This window comes from Taudactylus pleione, unplaced genomic scaffold, assembly GCF_031769625.1.
Source record: "Taudactylus pleione unplaced genomic scaffold, aTauple2 ptg000149l, whole genome shotgun sequence".
Classification (NCBI taxonomy): domain Eukaryota; kingdom Metazoa; phylum Chordata; class Amphibia; order Anura; family Myobatrachidae; genus Taudactylus; species Taudactylus pleione.
In genome coordinates, this window is record NW_028284551.1 from 6,637,130 (window position 1) to 6,652,088 (window position 14,959).

Genomic DNA, 14,959 nt, shown 5'->3' on the forward strand with positions numbered 1-14,959 from the left:
CATAATCAACATAACATGTACCATACACACTTCTAAATATGGCTGATCTCTCTCATAAAGGTTTTGTTTAAAATCCCCTAGAGGCGCATCAATCACTCCATGGGATCCGATAAGGCAATTTATTAAAAGTTCAACAATCAAAAAACTCAACAAGTCCACATATAGTCCAATTCACAGTCCCATACTGTAGGCATGGATTTTATAGCTCATATGTATATGTTCGGATCAATACAGAGCAATAAATACCTCCAGTGTAAAGGCTGATTGGATCAAGGGTCCTCTGTGGGCCAATCCTCCTGAAACCGATTCATTTCGATCATTAAGATCTTTGTCAAGGCATGCTTAAGGTGCATACACACGTAAAGATTTTATATCCAACCATCCAACTAGTTGATTGGTTGGAATGAAAATCTGATAAGGTATGAAAACAAATGACAATCAGCAATTTGCTCCCAAATGCCGGAAAATATACAAAAACTGTTGTTTGAACAAATTGTTTAGATCAAACATTTAACAAACTTGTCTGACGACTATTTTCATCTGTTTTCTAGCATTTAGGAGCAAATTGCTGATCATCACTTACTCCCATACGTGACCAGATTTTCATTCCAACCAATCAACTAGGTGGATGGTTGGACAGAAAATCTTTACGTGTGTATGCAGCTTTAGAGGTCAGCTGGTTCCTTTATTTATACTATGATTCTGATTACGTCACTGGAAGTGATGTCACAGTTCACTCAGATTAAAACTTAAACGCGTTTAAGTTTTAATTTATATGTCTAAACTAGGAAACTGCTAATTTATATTGTTGGGAGTTTTTCAAAGTGTCGCCAAAGAAAATGTTTATTGAGCTCCATACAGGAAAACATGGCACATTAATTGCAAATTAAGAAGGAAAGCAAGTCCTTTGCCCAATATATTGGATTACTTTATTTTTCACTGACTGATTTTAACAGTTCACATTTATTCATTGTAAAGCTGCTTTCATAAGAAGGTATATTTAGGAACATTTACTCGATACAAACTATAGCTCTTATTTAATAACTTTGTGTAACGTGCATGAATGTGCTGCAATTTATAATCTGGATGTAGTGAAGATGCCGGCCGTCGATATATCAACACCGGAATCCCATTGCCTGGCAAAATGGCGACGCCGCTATTCCGAGTGGGCTCAGGGTGCCGCCCTCTGCATCCTGAACGTAAGATCCGGCTAAGTATTTGGATTAGCCCAGGGAATGGGGGTTAGGTTTAGGGACCCTAGTGGGAAATTAGGGTTAGGCACCCCTGGGGAGGGTTAGGGTTAGGCTGTGGGGAGTGGGGGTTAATGTTATAGGCACCAACGGGAGGAGGTTATGGTTAGGCACCCCCCAGACGACTTGGGTTTAGGATGCAGGATGGGGGGGTTAGGGTTAGGCACAACCGGGGAAGGTTAGGGTTGGGAACCCCCCAGGGAGGTTAGGCTTAGGCACCACTTAGGGAGTCTTAGGGGAGGAAGGGGGGAGGGTTAGGTTACTTACCTTCACCTGTCGGGATTCTGCACCGTCGGACATGCAGCGCCGGTATTTCATACCCAACCCTTATAACCAATCAGACAATTCTTTTTTATTCTCTAAACTGTTGTAGGGCATAATATCTATAGCCTGATTGGTTGCTAGAATTTTTAATCCGCATTGTTCTCTTGTAACTGAATAAGCCCTTGTTTTCTTCAGGAGACAAAGAAAATAACTTATTGAATGACACTGATGATATTTCCATTCATACTTTTATTTTCTCTTAAGAATTTCTTATCTAAGCTAAGTTGACAAAGATAGCAATCCATACTTATGAGAAAAGTGAGGTATGTTTAGACGATGAGAAGTCATGCTGGCAGAGGAAATTAACAGGGCTCGACTCTAAGCAGCTTTCCTGCTCTGCAATTAGACTAAATATATTTCGGCTTGCTCCCATAAGTATTGCTGTGTTAGTTGAAAAATGAAAGCCTCCAGAATGTAGCTCGCCGCAGTACACGTGCCTGACAGAACCTCCCTTTAATTCTGTGAGCTGTTGCCAAAGATTAAATCTTTCCTTTAACAAAGTGCCCTGAGCCAGTGCTGCAGGAGAGCTTGTCCTTACGGCATTTAGACCCCCCCAGTACTTCCAAGAGATCTTTCATGCCACAAACTTTATTCTGACAACATAATGTACTATTATAGGGATTATTGCAGAAACTACAAAGATGTGGTGTTAATTAATGGCTCTATGCAAATTCTTAATGTCTAGTATTGAACCTTATTGTTGGGTGTATGTTTATGTCCTGTTTTAGTCTGATTTAGTGTTGTATATTTGATGTTTACTGTTAAAAGTCGCTTCTGTTTGTTTTTCTACATTGTATATTTGTGTGTGTGTGTGATGGTCATTGCATTGAGGGGATACTAGAAAACATTAATTGAATTTCCAGTGTCACATTTCCAAGTGGAAAAAAACACATGCAACTTCTCTTGTGATATTATTCATAGACAATAATAGACATGAACAAAAAATGTATGATGTAAAAAAGTTGACTTTAAAGAGAATGGTTCATAGGGTATTATGTAATTATGTTTTCTTTTTATGATTGTATATTATTTTCTTGTGTTACACAGGAAGGCCTTAAAGGTAATAAACTAAAAAGAAAAATATTATATCTTGAAAGGTTGAGCGTTAATCAGACTACAATCACCTGAGCTGGGATATTGTTAAACAGGTTTTTTTTAACCATGTATTAAAGCAAAATGTTTTATCAGCTTTATGACATAGAGCACTGACCAAAGCCTGAATGATGCCTATGTGACAAAGGGCAGCTACATGGCTTCTCTGTAAATGATTGAAATTGTTTGTTTTTTTGTTTTTGTTTTTTTTTTATACCTCACACTCGCTATTAATCATCCAGTACTTCCACCACTAAGATTTATATCTGCTAACTGTTTGTAGAAGTCTCCAGTTGCTCCCTTAATTCAAAATCACGATGCAATTTAAATGAATCCGAGTTATTGTAAACAAAACAATTGTATATATTAAGTAAGGTGTCATTTATAAAATAGGCTAGCTTGCCTAGCATGTAATTTGATTAAAAACACAAAGACAGAACATTATTAAATTGAGTTTATTAAAATGACATAATAAAGTCCAACAACTTGCTAAGCTAATTTATTTTGTCAAATAGCTGATTTTATCTTTCCTTGCAGTGCCAAGCAGTACATTCACCACTGCCCGAATTCTTTAAACCTGTTCCAGCTGCCGACCCTGCCGCACGCTCCCCAGCACCCACAGTTGTCTTGAAACCTGGGCCAACACTGGTAAAGGTAAATCATTTTTTTTTGTTATTCTGGCATATACCAGTTGTATTAAGTTTTTCAGTATATTAATTAAATTGTTACATGATAATGCATCACATATTGTGCTTGCCTAGGCTGTCTTTCTGTCCATATTTACTTAGTAAGGAGGCCCTTCCTACTTGCCTTCTGTTGCTCATATTAAACTTAAGTAGTCGAGTGCATATCCATAAACTTCACACATGAACATATATTTGTTTTGTTGGTCTGCAGCAATTGAGAAACAAAGTAATGACTTTGGCTTAGTACTGTTGGCTGCTTATATAGTTACTGTAATAAGTTATCTGATTTAGGTGTTCATAACTCCTCCCTGCACTACCAATGTTGGTGGAGCCTATTTATAGCAATTCTCCAGTATTAAATTATACTGTTTTTGTTTTCACTGAAAGCTTACATGTTTATACATACAATAGGGACTGCGGATTGTGTTTCCATGGTAATAATCTTGCAAACTAGGTAATTATTGAACTCCTTTTGAGGAAATATGACTAATAATGGATTTCAGGCGTCATTTCTGTCCTTCATGTGGTTCTACATCATGCATAAGAGAAGTTTTATAAAGCTTATTGTTCCTAACTTAATGGTTGAAGGACAGTGAATGTGTCTGCTGTATACCACAGCTCTAAAGCACTTTTAACAGCCTTCAGTAGGAGAATATAATTGTAACAGCACTTGCTGCTGGCAGGATATGACAATATTTATACAGTCGAACTATAGTAACTAAGATAAATAGAAAAAGATATTTGTTCACATGGATTTATTTTAATATATTTTATAGTTAGTTGTACTGTATGGAGGTTCTCTGAAACATTGCAATAATTAATTTTGGGTGGCAGTAGGAGGCTGTTATTGTATATTATATATGCGACTACATGATTCTGAGGATTGAGCACAAATTGTTAAGTATATAGCTGTGCATATTTACTAAATGGGTGGAAATGTCTTTTTCTGCTGATATGAAATCATGTGCTAATAACAGGACTGTTAAATACTGTGGATAAATATAGAATGATTGGTTTTACCAAGGCTCTGCTTTTGAAACCACATTTCTCAGTCATGGTCCTGCATTAGAGATGTATACTGTATATTACATATTAGCTGAAGTACCCAGCGTTGCTCGGGTGTAAATCTTCAAGTTAAGTTTTATTATGTGATGATGTCAAAATCCATCCAGTGGAAGACCCAGAACAGGCTCCCTGGGTCAAAGTTCTGCCCGGCGCACTCTGCCGTGAGGTCCGACCAGGACCCCAACCACTCCACTAGGTATCCCAGACTAATTGCCACCCCTCTGAGGATTTCAGCCAAATTCATCTAGTGGAAGGCCCAGAACAGGCTCCCCAAGTCAAAGTTCTGCCCAGCGTACACCAATGGGAGGTTCGACAAGAACTCTATCCCCCCTAAAAGCTGGCCAGGATCCAACTGGACCACCTCATATCTGTTTCATCCCAATCGAATACATAATCGGACGGACAAACAAACAGACCAATGCATTTTATATATAAGATAGCTATCACTTATAAAGTGCATTCTATAAAATGATAGATAAAAGCTGATTGGTTGGTATTGGCTTTAGAAGGCTTGATTTAATCCCCCCTTAATGTTTTCAAGTGAGATTTATTTCTGGTAACTGCACATTTAGCAGTGCTTAGTGCTGGTATTGATGTGGTTAGAAAATGTAGGAACAGACAGATTTCTATAATAACAGAGCCCATTACTTTACAATCTAGATGGGTTTGCAGTGTCTTTCTACTACGTTTTCTCACCATGCCATAGGAGAGCTGGATCCTATTAGAGACAAACTATAATTAATGGTACAATGGTCTCATTTATGCCATTGCAGTCCCATTAATACATTAGATTTTACCATTTATCAGCTTACGTTTTTATAAATCAACTCTCCAGCTGACAGAGCCGCAGGTTTTCAATTTCCTGAAATCCCCGCAGTTCACTAATAACTCATTCTTGCTGTCAAGGCAGCGTTATCGATACATGTGCTCCAAACGCTTCATCAATTCGACACCCTGGAAAATGATCATTAACCATTGCTGCAGAGATGAAATGGCCCAGAAATAACATGAGGGTCCTCTGGTCCTGCCAACTGCAGGGGTGGAGAGTAACTCCATTATATGTGTATATAAAACAGTGTGTTCACAATGCAACAATACTATAACTGTAAAAGTATGAATATGTATAAATAAATCATGGGAATAAATACTGTAGTGCAGAATCCAGCATTCTTGCATCGTGTGATAATTATGGTGCAGTTCTTATGCAGTATTCTGTATGTATTATTTTCTGTCTGAATTGTAAGCATCATGGTAATGACCACGGTTTCATTAGACAATCATGTGTGTGGTGCCAATAAATGATTGCATACATCCCTGATCGTAATAATTAGTCACATGGTAAGGGACATATCTGTGTGCATTTCAGGCACTCCTTACACGCCAGACACATATATACAGGATATTCAGCAGAAACATGTTTTAGGCTGAGCTCCATAATAGGCTTAAATGAAGCCAGTGGTCAGCAGTGAATATGACAGATGAAAATAGAAAAAGAGTGCTGGTAACTGCTTAGTTTTCATGTATATTTTTGGGGTACAGATTACAGAATATGATATGTACTGTATTATGTCTATAATCTAACACCAAAAGGTGAAGGATGGACAGGAGACAGAATGGAAACAGCACATTCCTTTGCCAGGCACGTATAACTCTGAATGGATCATATGTGTGCTGACATCATATGTTCCATATGGTAGAGCGTATTTGTATTGCAGCAGATGGCCACTCCAAATCATCGAGCTAGTTACACACAGAATAAGACAACAAGTATACCACTGACGCGCTTCTCAAAGCTTAAAGGCTGAAGTATTCCTGCTAGGGTGCACACTGGAAATAAAGGATCACCAACAAAAACACAGCATCAGCAGAAGTTGACAGGTGCATGGGGTGCCTTTCAGCTCATAAAGATTCAGGGGTCTATTTACCAAGCAGCTTCTAACTGTCATCTCACAGGCTCTGTTTGAAAAATGACAGGTGGGAGCCCATTGGCTGGCACCTTATCACTTTCTTATCACTTTTCACTCTGTCTCCTAACACTGCTTCGTAAATAGACCTCTCAGTGTTCTATGAGTGTGCAATTTATGTTTTCTTTTTTATTTCTTTGTATACTGCTACTCCACACGAGTTTCAACATGATTACAATCCAATTTGGTCACATATGTAAGTGGTGATATTGGATGAGATTTTGCTATTTGGCGCTCAGTTGTAATTGGGGCCTGTTACTGCAGTCTGAAGATGACCGCACATACATTTGCATTGCTGCTATTGGTTACAGGGCTAAGGTTTCACTTTCTAGTGAGCTCTACTTGACTTGAGTTCTCTATAGGACAACCTTAGCTCTGGTAATCAATGGCTGTGGTATACTTGACCAGATCTGTTCTGGTTCCGTGGAACAAGTGTGTTATAAGTATATATGTATCCATGTCTAGGCCTAAATGGGGTCATACGTATAATAATAATAATAAAATAAATGAGTGCTGTTTTTATAAACATCTTTGACCTATCGGAATCCATTTAATGTTTTATTTTTTAGCTTTCATCTTAATATGAGTTCGGGTGTCCCAGGACGTCCAAATTGCAACTTTGTTCCTAACCTCTGTTACTATATGTTATATAATCAAACATGCATTTATTACACTTAAACCAATGAGTGAAAAATGTTACTGAAAGCCGTAAATGACACATGCATAAAAAGCCTTGGCCCTGTTAGGTATGTTACAGAAGGGGTACTGTATGATCTCATTAGTAGTGCCTATGTATATTGTTATCATTGTTACATTTCATATATAGGGTGGTATTTATCAAAGCTGGGAGAGAGAGAAAATTGTGAGAGATAAAGTGCTAACCAATCAGCTTCCGATTTACATTTTGTAGGCTGTGTTTATAAAATGATAGTTAGGAGCTGATTGGTTGGTAATTGATTTTTTACAATTTTATCTCTCTCCCAGCTTTGATAAATACCCCCCATAGTGAGTTATTAACTGTATGTCATAATATAGGTCTGGTATTTACAAACAAAAAATCAGAACCTGCTCACAGAAAATAACCGCTAGTAGAATGCTCTTAACATGTTGATTTTATAATATGTGTTGTGGGATCTGTAATAAAATCTGTCCCCTGGTTTTACAAACAGCAAAGTCAGCCGAAGAATGCCAGTGACAAGCCACGCAGTAAGAAGTCAAAGGAGCCCAAACCACGGGTGAAAAAGCTCAAATATCACCAGTATATTCCACCCGACCAGAAAGGGGAGAAGATCGAGCCTGAAATGGATTCCAATTATGCCCGTCTCCTACAACAGCAGCAGCTCTTCCTTCAACTGCAGATCCTGAGCCAGCAACATCAACACTACAACTACCAGACCATCCTCCCTGCACCACTCAAGTAGGTCATTCCTTCATTCCAGAACGAGGCGTTCCCTGCAGATAACAATATGGCAAGCGTAGCATCTCAGTATTGTTTTGAAAAATAACTTTATACAGATGTGTCCTCGTACACCTAGCCTCAATACACCATGTGGTGCGAGAGAGCCACGCCACGCCATGTGATGTAGCGTAGCACATTATTCTTTCATTGGCATCTTCTCGCACCGCAGATGCAGCAAAACACCACTAAATCTGTACCAGAGACGCCGGGGTATGACTTTTACCGCACCGGTATTCATTTTAAATAGGTACAAACTCGCAGTTCATGCGCAACGGAACTTGGCGTGAAACAAAGCTGCGGCCATTGCACCATAGTACTTTATAAACAGATTCATTCACGCACAGATGTACAAATGTCACAATTAGTGCTGCTCATTAAATAGTTTTGTCACATTATATTGTGACTAAGGGGCCTATTCATCATAACTAAACTTTCTCTGGAGGTAATTGAGTTTAGAACTTGCATGGAGTTCTACCTAATTACCGGGGAAATGAATCATTCCTCCTCTCCATAACTATCTATTGCAAAAAGCTGTCATTTTTGCCATGACAGCTTTTCAGGAAATAGATAGTTATCCCTGTCTACACTAACTTATCGCAGCTGGAAGCAGTGCTGCGCATGCTCTGTTACATCTGTAAAACCAGCGCATGCGCAGCACTGCCTACAGATGCGGTAAGTTTGTAAGTTTGTGTGTCCCGTCCCCCCCCCACTGCTCACCTCCCCCCCATCCAGCACTTACCTGCCCGCGCAGCAGCTTCTGGCTCCGTCTGCTATGCTGTCATGTGTTCTCCCAACAGCACACAGTACTGTTTAGAGAAAAAAAAAATGTTGTTTTTTTTTTTCTAAACTTTATTGTGTTCTGCTGGGAGAACACATGACAGCATAGCAGACTGAGCCAGAGGAGAGACCAGAGCGCCGGAGGGAGACGCCGGGGGACCTGCCCACGCTGACATAGTTAAGTGTTACCTGCTATTCGCCACCTCACAGTGGCGGATAGTACCTCCATCAAATTCCGAAAATACATAATTTTCGGAATATGAAGAATACCATAATTTCCATATCCCCATACTAATGTATGGGGAGTGTGGAAATGAACGCAGGGGGACTTAGCAAGGAGATATCCGTGATATCTACTGTGTTAAGTCTCTTCATGAACACTAAAATAACGTTATTTAAGGAAAATGTCCTTAAAACGTTATTTTAGTGTTGATGAATAGGCCCCTAAGACACATTTTTGGGTGAAAAAGACACTTTGAGAAAGGGCTGTTTGGTGTGACTGCTGCAATAGTGTATGAGGAGACATCTGTACATTGTGCTGTATAATGGTGCACAAAATGGACCATTTCTAATAAAAAGTATGTTGTTCAGTACGGTGTAATGGATTATCTTAAAAACAGCACTGGATGAAAATGTCTTCCTCTCATTTTTTCTAGAGTAAAAATATTCAAAAGTAATTACCTCTATTTATTATTATTGTGATAAGCAGCATGGTGGTGTTGATGGTTTTGCTGTTTATACAAATGTTTTTACTTTTATCTAATGGGCACAGTAACAAATAATGTGAAACTCTTAAAATAAATAAAAAAATGAATAAGAGATTAAAGATAACTGTGTATGAAAGAGCTATCCATAGAGGCTGCACCATGTTCTGGCAGAATTAAATAACACTGTGGAGAGATGAGGTGTTCGCTATATATCCACTTAATGCAAAGGTTTCCGAACTCTGTCCTAACGGTACAGGTTTTAAGGATATTCGTGGTTGAGCACAGATAGTTAGATCAAAAGAGGTACTAATTAAGGAGAGTTTGGGAACCTCTGACTTAGTGATTTATGAAGCTGTTAGTGCCAGAAATACAATACATATTTTGTTGCCAAACAAAGAAAGGAAATACTTATTTGAAAAATTATGAAAAGAACTACATCTTCATACCATTGCACAGTTTACCATGTACTATTTAAAGATCACATAGTAGTGTGTATCGGAATTAGTTTTCATGTGGTTGAATTGTACTAACACACCCAACTTTTACTTCACGGAATGGGACATGGTAAATTGGTCTTCACAGTTCTGCTTCCTTTTCTAAAGGTCACTGAATGACAAACCAAACAATGGAAACACCATAACTAGCAATGTGAATAACAACACTCCCTCCACTCAGAGCTCCGTCAACAGACAGAACAGCATCCAGTTTAGAAAAGCAGGACCACTACCTTCTAATCTGGATGATATGAAGGTAATAGATCAATGTATTATGCTCAATGTGTGCATTGTGCATCCATGCCAGTAAATACTAGCATAGAATATTACTTTCTACACCGATCTACATGAGTTCATATGTTCCACAGAACAGTTACAAAAACATATAGTTCACAGACTAGATTTTTTAACCCTTTAGTGGAACAGGGCGTTTCTGTGGTTTCCCATCTGTATGTTTTTCATCTGCACAACATTCAGTATAATAATAACTGGTCATCTCCAGACTTTCCGCAGAGGACAGGAACTCTGGTACTAAGTGGTATATTTACTAAAATGTGAGTTTTTAGAAGTGGAGATGTTGCCCATAGCAACCAATTATGTTCTAGCTATTATCTTCTAGAAGGTGCTAGTTAAATGTTAAGTAGAATCTGATTGGTTGCTATGGGCAACATATCCACTTCTAAAAAGCCACACTTTAGTAAATATACCCCTTAGGGCGGTATCCTATTTGCTGCCGCAGCTAATTACCACTGACAGTGCTATCCAATTAGCCCCGATGCCGGCACTTAATGTGGGTTTTGTTTTGTTTTGTGTGCCTCAGAGAGGCGAAACCAATTCCCAGATAAGTAAGGTTGTTTCAGCGATCACTGCCGTGAAAGTACTTAGGTCTGCGGCTTTTTGCGGTTCCTATGTGTTTTTGGGTGAGAAACTGCAATTTTCAGCAGGAAAAAAGGGTCTATAATTGGATATCCTGATAATGACCATCAGGCTATTATCTCGATAAAAGCCTGTTTTTTTCGTGCAGCAAATTACCCCGGATAATAAGATTACCCCCCTCTATGCTCTTTATACTCCTTCCCTATTTTAAAGTACAACAATAAAGTGATTATATATCAGCTAAGATGTCACTGACCTCATATACTACTCAACTATTCACTCACCCCCTCAGTCATTGTATTCTCTAGCAAATTACACATATTCTATCCCTAAAACAATTAGAAGTGTTGCAATAAATGTAGCAATATATTTGAGGTGTTAATTTAACTGCTTAAAGATTGCAAAGGTTGAAGCCATGGCAATGTGCATGTTTTCCCCAATGTTTTTAGTATATAAATCAAAATATTCCCCCCCCCTTCCTTCCTTCCACACACATACACACACCACCACCACCTCCCTAGTGAACGGGACTTATAGAGGAATTTGATCTGGTCACATGATGCAAACACACATGGTCCTGAAGGGGTTAAGTATCCAGCTACTCATCAGGTTTTGTCTAACTACACCTTCCAGCTAGAGATCCAGACACTGTGCCAGTTGTAGAGCTGCAAATTACCTTCACCATCATTGGGGTAATTATATTGCATGGTTTTACAAGCTAAGGGGTATAGTAAATGTTCCCCAACATGACTTCTTTGGAGCAGCACAGGAAAAGATTTCTAGCAACTTGTCAGGCAGTGTCAGGGTAATCCTAGCGTCATAGTCTACTGCACCCTTGTATATTTGTGTGGTTGCCATGGCTAAATTATGTTGGGTTTATACATAATACAATCACCTATCACTCAAGATTAAATGTAGCCAGTATTCATAGTTGCCATCAGTAGCTGAATGTAAATGAGCTAGAACATTTCTGTTGGATACTGATTAAAGAGGACAAGCACAGTGTATGCTACAAAGGATATATAGGGATAACAAAACCATTAGGATAATGTACGTTTTTGTAGACAAACTAGCTTATCCTGTTTACTGACTCGACTACTGTTTTGCATTTGCAGGTTGCAGAACTTAAAATGGAATTGAAGCTGAGAGGCTTGCCAGTATCTGGCACAAAAACAGATCTTATTGAACGTTTAAAACCTTACCAGGATTTAAACAATAATGGCATTAGTGTGAATAGTTCCACAATCATGACCACCATTGCCACAACTACTGCTTCCTGTAGTGTTGCCGCCGAAGACACTACAGCGGCATATACCACAGCTACTGTAAATAACTCTGCACCCACTTTCAGTCCAGAAGTAACCTCAGCTGCAAATGGGAGCAATCCGATCCATTCGGATGCCATTAACTCACCATTACCCATGTCTCCTGCCCCTTCTGAGCAATCAAACTTTAGCAGCGAAGACACTAACATGACGGACACTTTTGCAGAGATTATGACCATGATGTCACCATCCCAGTTCATGAACACTTCACCCATAAAGATGAATTTAAATGACGACAGCATGGGAGCAGCCAACATAGATTTGGATGCTGCGGAAAAGGACCGCAAGCTTCAAGAAAAGGAAAAGCAGATTGAGGAGCTGAAACGGAAGTTGGAACAGGAGCAGAAGCTTGTGGAAGTGCTGAAGATGCAGCTGGAAGTGGAGAAACGCGGCCAGCAACAACCTTTTCCTAATATTCTGGTAAACATGGATCAGAAGCTTTTTAGTGCAAACATTAAAGAGGAGAACGCAATGTCTGACTGCCAGAATACTACCCAGACCCTTCTGAGTGGGAATTTGATAGGACAGCCCACAGTATCTACTGGCGGCCAGAGTATTATTGCCAACAATGCTGTTGTCATCAAACATGAAGTTCCTTTAGCTATTCCTGAGCATCAAAACATTATCCAGCAATTTTATGTGACATCTCAAAGGCCGCCACAAGCGACAGTGGTGACTCAACCCCAGGCACTACTAACCACACCAACAGCCCAGATCCTGCTTCCTGTCTCTATCAAAACTACCAATGCAATGCAGCTGTCAATGGTGCAGGTGTGTCATTATTGTTATCATATTGTGCATGGGTTCACATTAATCATTTACAGCGTAGTTAATGTTGGTGAGGAGAAGTTATCCTGTAATTCTCATAGACATTGTTTGCAATATTGGAGATGAAATTTAGTGCTCTCATAATTATTAATTGGTAGAAAAATTGTTACTCATATGAATTCACTTTATATCTTTGGAAATACTTAGCACTTTTGTATGTACATACGGTACTTGTAGAGAAGAGTATGAATTATAACTATTACGTTGCTCTTGGGTGTGGTATAAAATGTTGACACCAGAATGTCGACATAAATTGTATGTTGACACGTGATGTGTCGACATGCACAGTGTCAACATGGTCATAATGTTCACATTGTTCATGTCGGCAGGTGGCATAAAATTGTTCTACCGTTAGAACCCTAACAGCAGTCTTAAACCTAAATATTGGCATAATGGTCATGTCGACATTCAGACCATGTCGACATTCTTAATGTCATCATTGCTCTTGGCTCCATGGTTTACAAGAGTCCATTTTCAGCTCCTTTTGGCTAAGTAATATATGTATAGGGGTAATGATGTAAATCAGGGCCATATTACAGAGTGCTTACCTTTAAACCTTGTAGTAGAGGACAAAAACTTTTTATCACGCCTGATGATCTATGAAGCAAGGAATACTTTGTTTTCTTGAGAAGATAATATATTTTTTTAGCTATTTTTTTGTGAGTTGCCTGACTAAGTTGATCCTGAGATTTTACTGTATCAAATAAAGTAATAAGCTCATCATTGAATAAGGTAAATATAAGTGACATAGCCGTAACATTAGCAGAAATACTGAATTGAGAACCCACAACAAGGGGTCAATTCAATTAGATGCGAGTTTGCAAAAGCAAACTCACATCATGAAACTGACATACAACACTGGCAACATGCGCACCTGAGAAATGCGAGATCCAATTGGAAATGCTGAATCAACTTTTCTACAGAATGCGACCCTGGGAGAAGTGCATGAAAAAGTGGTGAAATCATCCTGGACCCCAGAAAAGTGGCAGTTAAGTTAGTGGAACCATATAGAAGGCTGTTAGTGGAAAGTACTGGAGGTTCTTAAAGAGTGTTAAATAGTTGAGTTTGTCTTTTCTTTATTAATGGTGGAAAAATGATAGGCAGCAAGTGTTGTTCAGCACATTAAAGTCCTTACAGTATATTGGGGGTACAGTGTTTTTATACGAGCCTGGGAAAAACACTTTTAGCTCCCATCAATAAACTAATATACATGTCCCAGATAATGTAACCCATTATTGAGCTTTTTAAAGAAATTCACCTGAAAACAGGCACATATTTATTGGCCAAATTCTACGATTTAAACCCCTCCAAGTGCGTGATTGTTCATTGGGTGGGGTGTACCAGAGATTCTGCACTGTGGGCCTGATTCAGAGCCGAACGCTCTGACCAGAGCGCTCGCTCTGAATCAGTGCCCTCCTCCATGAAAATGGAGCGGCCTCCTGGCCGCTCGCATAGCTGTGGGTGACCACCCACAGCATATGCGAGCGTCCATGATGATGGTCGCGATGGTCTTGCCCATCGCGACCATCGGGCTTGCGACGGAGACCCTGCGGTAGGGTCTCGCTGCCGCAAGCCCAGGAGTGATTTTGGCTCTATCAGAGCCAAAATCACTTCCACTGACATCACTAGTGATGTCAGTGGGGCCAGCTACAGACGGTAGGCGTTCCCATGGGAACGCCTCCGTCTGGCAGGCACGCACCCGGCACGCCCACCAAAGGGGGCGTGCTGTCAAATCAACATCGACAGCACGCCCCCATTGGTGCGAGACCCGGAGCGATGGAGAGCCTGTCGCTCGCCGGGTCTCGCGCATGCGCACGACGGAGCTCCCTCCGTTGTGCGCATAAGCAGTGGGGGAAAATCGACCCGCTTGCGAGCGTCCTGCGCTCGCGAGCGGGTCTGAATGACCCCCAGTGTCCCAACATTTTTATCTTCAAATAAAGATTTTCCCTACCTTTTTCTTCTGCTGAGCGGATGTGCACAAATAGTGTGAATTTGCAGGGAAAATGCTATTCAAGTTTGCAGTTGAATTGCAAATGCAATTCACATTGCGTATATGCTGTGAGAATGGCTCGCTGAACCCAACTCGCTCCTGATTGAATTGACCCTCCATTC

At 39.8% G+C, this 14,959-nt stretch overlaps 1 protein-coding gene across 9 annotated transcripts in view; it reads left to right on the top strand.

Annotated features, from left to right (window-relative positions):
- Nucleotides 1-14,959, top strand: part of MRTFB (myocardin related transcription factor B) — a 450,704-nt gene that overhangs the window by 401,296 nt on the left and 34,449 nt on the right. For all 9 annotated transcript variants that reach the window (XM_088474235.1, XM_088474234.1, XM_088474237.1 and 6 more), the window contains 4 exons: nt 3,204-3,320; nt 7,551-7,798; nt 9,927-10,074; nt 11,810-12,790. In XM_088474235.1, the coding sequence (XP_088330361.1) occupies nt 3,204-3,320; nt 7,551-7,798; nt 9,927-10,074; nt 11,810-12,790 (1,494 nt within the window). The remainder of the gene's footprint in view (nt 1-3,203; nt 3,321-7,550; nt 7,799-9,926; nt 10,075-11,809; nt 12,791-14,959) is intronic.